Source organism: Triticum aestivum, chromosome 3B (genome assembly GCF_018294505.1).
Source record: "Triticum aestivum cultivar Chinese Spring chromosome 3B, IWGSC CS RefSeq v2.1, whole genome shotgun sequence".
Classification (NCBI taxonomy): domain Eukaryota; kingdom Viridiplantae; phylum Streptophyta; class Magnoliopsida; order Poales; family Poaceae; genus Triticum; species Triticum aestivum.
The window spans coordinates 69,739,846-69,743,152 of NC_057801.1; the positions used below are offsets into that span (position 1 = coordinate 69,739,846).

The following is a 3,307-nucleotide window of genomic DNA, read 5'->3' on the forward strand; positions in this document are numbered from 1 at the left end:
GACAGCTCCATTTCCATCGTGGACCTCACGTACACCGGCGACGGACAGGTCACGGACTCCTCCGAGGATGAGTAGGGCATGGGAGGCGGCAGGGTCTTATGTCGCATGTGGGCTGGTCCGTCTCTGATATTCTACTCTTTTTCGCTGGCGATCGCACCTTCACTACATGAGTCTTATAGCCGGTGCTTTTGGAGACGACGGGTGGAGGGTACGGGCACTGGAAGGGAACAACAAGGGCTTGGACCACAGATGCCGTTGTAGTCTAAGTTTAGGTCCGCCCCCTTTTTTTAATGAAAACTCTCCAGAAATGTAACGAAATGTTCTCTGGTTTGTTTGAATGTCATCCGGACTACATGAATTTTGTCTGATTTGTTGAAAAGGTGTTTGAAATGTATGCAGCAACGTTGGATGGCCGGTTCTCGCATCAGTGTCCGCGGACTGGTCCCTCCCTATAGACGGACAAATGCGAAAGCAAATTTGCGGGTCAACGTTGGAGATGCCCTAAGAGCATCTCTAGCAGACCCCTTATATCGTGCTGAACTACAAATAACCGACAGTTTACAGTTTTGCATGGAAAAAGCGCCCCGAACAGACACCTTAAATGCCCCTGGCCCTTAAATTTTTTTGAGCGGCGCGGTAAATTGCCCCCCCCCCCCACCCGCCTTCGAAAACATATGTTTCCCCCGCCCTGTATAGTGGAAAAGCAGTTGGGGGAGGTGGGAGGGTCATTTCAGCCCGCGCGCATTCCTCTCCCCCATTCCGCAGCTACCCGCCCACCGTCTTTGATTCCGGCCATATCCGCCGGCGGAAGCACACCGCCGAGCCGCTGCAGACCCGGGTCCACCGCGCCGCTTTGCCGGTGCCCCGAATTGACCACCGCCTAGTCATCGCCTGCCCAGGATCCATCGGTGAGTCATGTTCTGTTCCTTCAAGTTAGATTTAGCGAATGATTTCCGTTCATGCGAGCTCCGTTGCGAGTTGTAAATGGATTTGAGCCCTTGCTAGAATTTTTTGCTCGAGGACTCGTCCTCGTCGGACGACTGGGACAACGTCGGTAGCCATGTGGAGCCATCTAGAGACCCTAACCGCATACTAGCATCCTTTAGACATACCGGGAAATTGAAGACTCAAACCCAACACCAGCTTCTGCACGATCTCATTGAGCACAATTGGCAAAGGCATGGGCTGTAATAAAACATGCCATTTTACATTCATTTAATTTAATTCATGTGTGATTTGTATCATTGTTGTATTCAGAACAATTCTTGTATTGTTTATAATTTTATACTTAGATTTGAATAACTATAGTAATTTGGATTATTGTTGTATTGTAACACTCAGATTTTTAATTAATATTGACTCCATATTGTTGTGTAATATGACAATATGTGTCAAATTGAGAAGAAAACGACGTGTTTTGAGGGTTCTTTTACTGTTCAGCCTTGCGGGGTCTGTTCGGCCGCAGCCCGCGCCAGCTCTTAAAACATGTTTCCTGCGGCCCTTATACTCACTTTAAAGATTTGCACGATAAGGGGTCTACTAGAGATGTTGTAAACGGTTTATCCCATAAGCCGAGAAGTCAGCTAATGGAAGAAGCCGTAAAAAAAATAAGGCATAAACCTTGTGCCCCAATCTTGATGACCTTTTTTTCCATGGTAATACATGTCTCATTCATATGATAAAGATCAAACTATAAGTCACATAAGGACCAACATAACAGAACTCAAAAGATACCAGAACATCTATGAGTTTGAAACACAACACGAACGAATCTCGCAAAGAAAAACACAAACGGCGATGCGTATTTTTTTAAAACACACAAGTTTTTATTGCAAGGTAATACGTGTCTCATTTATATCATAAGTATCATAGTACAAGTCACGTACATACCGACCTGATAAATCTGAACATATAGCAGAACACTGGACTTTGCACAAAGGAACAACATCCAAGAAGTAAAATTACTAACAAGACCGAAGATACCTCTGAGCTTGACACTGACGCCCGTCACATGCCTCTGGCACCATCACAGCAGTCACCAAAGGAAAAAATGACTGATCACCTTCACACCCAAGCTCAACGCGGCTCGATCGCTGACGTGCAGCTTTGCGGACCTCTGAGGTGGCTCGCCAAAAGCAAAACCTTACCGTTGAATGAAACATACCGGGGCAACACCCCGGACACGCCATCATACTTCAGATCTGACAGCCCCACATGACTAAGACGTCGAAGAAGGAAACCGTACCTGCCATCCACGTACCACGAACCCAACACACATATGCTAGCATATAGTAAGCTATATATGTAGGGTAACACGTACACGTACACGGTACATACCATGAAATGAAATGTGTACACGTACACGTGCACGTACATTTAACTTCCGAGTGGCGGACGTACAGGTGCACGTACGTCAGATCAGATGGCATAGTGGCTGACGCTGAAGGCGTCCTCGGGCCTGGCCTGCGGATCCGTCCTGCTCTTCATGAACCGCTGCATATACTCGTTGTACTTGAACCCCCTGTACTGCGGCGCGCCGCCGATCTTGGCGGCGAACTCCGTCAACGGCTCCACCCACTTGTCGCCGTGGATGGACCAGAAGAAGCCAAACGAGTGCCGGTGCGCCGCCTTCCTCACCACCCGGTGCGTCGCGCTACGGAACGTGTTGTTGCTCAGCACCCTCAGGACGTCGCCGATATTAACGACGATGCTTCCGTCGGCGGGCTCTGCCGCAATCCACTGCCCGTCTTTGAGGACCTCCAGCCCGCCTACGCCGTCCTGGAAGACAAAGCTGACGCAACTCCCGTCCTCGTGCTCGCTCAGCCCAATCTCCTCCCCCTCCCTCGACGACGAAGAGAAGTAGCGCAGCGCCACCATGACGTCCAGGCCGCGGTCGCTGTTGTATTCCTTGAGGAAGCCCGGCGGCAGCCCCATGCAGTCGTTGAGGATGTCCTGGATGAGCAGCCCCAGCTCGGTGAGCTTCGCGTAGCACTCCTCCATTGCTTCTCTGAAATTAAAGCTCAAGATCAATCGATGATGTTCATAATAAGAGTCATTCTCATTTCTCGTCTCTCTGGTTGTAGTCAAGGCAAAAGTATTGCATGGAAGAAAGAAATCTGACCTGAAACCGGCCGGCTCATCGGGGAAGTACAAGTTGAGCTCGTGCCGAGGATGACAGACCCGCACGTACTCGTACCTGTCCACCAAATGGGCGGGATGCCGCCCGTGGCCAGCCGGCAGGGGCGCCTGGGACCCCTCCGCCGGCCGGACCTTGGCCTTCTCCTCGTCCGGCAGCGCAAAAAAAGCG

At 50.3% G+C, this 3,307-nt stretch overlaps 1 protein-coding gene across 1 annotated transcript; it reads right to left on the bottom strand.

Moving 5' to 3' along the window:
* Positions 1-1,902: 1,902 nt before the first annotated feature.
* On the bottom strand, positions 1,903-3,307 carry LOC123064816 (flavanone 3-dioxygenase 2; the record flags this gene model as incomplete). The annotated part of the gene is given in 2 exon segments (XM_044488219.1): positions 1,903-3,007; positions 3,122-3,307. Coding segments are annotated over 2 exon segments (775 nt in total), but the record flags the coding sequence as incomplete, so codon positions are not given.